The sequence below is a fragment of the Curcuma longa genome, unplaced genomic scaffold (genome assembly GCF_044706935.1).
Source record: "Curcuma longa cultivar G26 ecotype Majalengka, Jawa Barat unplaced genomic scaffold, ITB_CL_G26_1.1 contig_6398, whole genome shotgun sequence".
NCBI classification, from domain to species: Eukaryota; Viridiplantae; Streptophyta; class Magnoliopsida; order Zingiberales; family Zingiberaceae; genus Curcuma; species Curcuma longa.
In genome coordinates, this window is record NW_027434653.1 from 1 (window position 1) to 1,593 (window position 1,593).

The window sequence follows — 1,593 nt, forward strand, 5'->3', positions numbered from 1 at the left end:
GGAGGGAATAGGGTTAGGTTTCGGCCGCCCTCCTCTTATAGCCCTTGCCAGCGCAAGAAAACCGGTGAAGTCTTCGGTTCTTCGTGCGCGCGAGGAAGTTGTCGCGCGGGGCAGGAAAAGGTCGCGTGGGCGTCGGCTTGCGCTTGGGGTGGTTGGCAGCGTTCGCCAACTCAACCAAGAACGGCGTGCGCGCGGCGGAAGAGAAAACGGGGTTGCGGCGGGTGGAGAAGGAAGAAAGAAAAGCAGGGAACGCGATAAAGCAGCCGCGCGAGGAACGAAAGGAAACGGTCCCGCCGACCCCTAACGTGGTCGCTCTGATACCATGTTACCAAAATAACTCTATAAATCTTATTCCACAATTACAAGATAAAAGGCCCTATTTATAGTTAGAGTTTGGGGCCTATTCTAGGAAAAATCTATAAAAAATAACAAATATTTATAACTAATAAGAACAAACATTTAGAGAAAAAGCAAGCTTAGTGAGACTTCCTATAGGTTATACTGAAATTCTGTATAACCTGAGTAGATACTTATTCAATAGCCTATTAATGAAAAGGACGTAAAACCTCAATAGTAAATGATAAGTACCTCCAAGATTTTCTGCAACATATTTAAGACAAGCAGCTTTAAGTTCTGTAGCATGATAGTGATCAGCTAGTGAAAGAGTGTTGGCAACTGAATCCACACACAAATCCTTGCATAGATGTGCCTCACATAGAAGTCGAAGCCTCTCCAAGCCATACTTATCTGCTGCAGCCAACAACTTTGCAGCCATTCTGCCAGATGGAGATGATTCAGGGGAGTCTGATTTTGTTGTCTCATCATCTTCTATGAAAGAATCTCTATATATAAAATGCAGCATTGCCTGGTCGGGAACAATGAACCAAAAATGTAATAGTATGCTGGGAATTAGAATAACTCAAGAAAATCAACAGCAATAAGAAAATCAATAGCCTTACCCTAAACACCTTAGGTTCCATATCTGAAATAATAATATTATTCTCCTCGTCATTTGGATTCTCATAAAATTGGGATTTAAAGACTGGAGATCGTGCAGCTAATACCAATTTATGGGCATGAAATTTTTCCCCAGAAACATCAAAAACCACATCGGAACCTTCCTGCCTATCCAAAAGAGAACCAAAATGCACTCCAATATCAGAATCTGGAACTTCTATAGAGTGTAACCTAGGTGAGTCCACAACCGACATCACAACACCAACAGTGCAATCAATTTTTAAACAATCATCCTTGAGGTAATCAGAGGTCTCAAGAGCAGCACGCCTAAAAAAACGTTTGTAACCCCTGAAAATGTAGATGCAAAAAACCACAATAACATACCAGTAAACCAGGGATGCATGCATCTTCAATAATTGTCAAAATATGCAAACAAATGGAATACTAAAATGAAGCTTTCTTCATAAAACCTCAGAAGAACACTGAATAATTCACACATGTTAAACTTCAAAAGCTACATGTAGTAGTAAAAAAGAGAGTTGTATGAGAGCAATTGTGCTAAAATCTTGGAACTGTTTAATATTTCCTTCTATAAACATGAAAAATTCCATCCATAAAAATGGCAATCACATGTTT

The 1,593-nt window shown here is 40.2% G+C and overlaps 1 protein-coding gene across 1 annotated transcript; it reads right to left on the reverse strand.

Moving 5' to 3' along the window:
- Nucleotides 1-588: 588 nt before the first annotated feature.
- On the reverse strand, nucleotides 589-1,305 carry LOC141819439 (BTB/POZ and MATH domain-containing protein 4-like; the record flags this gene model as incomplete). The annotated part of the gene is made up of 2 exons (XM_074706737.1): nucleotides 589-865; nucleotides 960-1,305. Coding segments are annotated over 2 exons (623 nt in total), but the record flags the coding sequence as incomplete, so codon positions are not given.
- Between the last annotated feature and the right edge of the window lie 288 nt (nucleotides 1,306-1,593).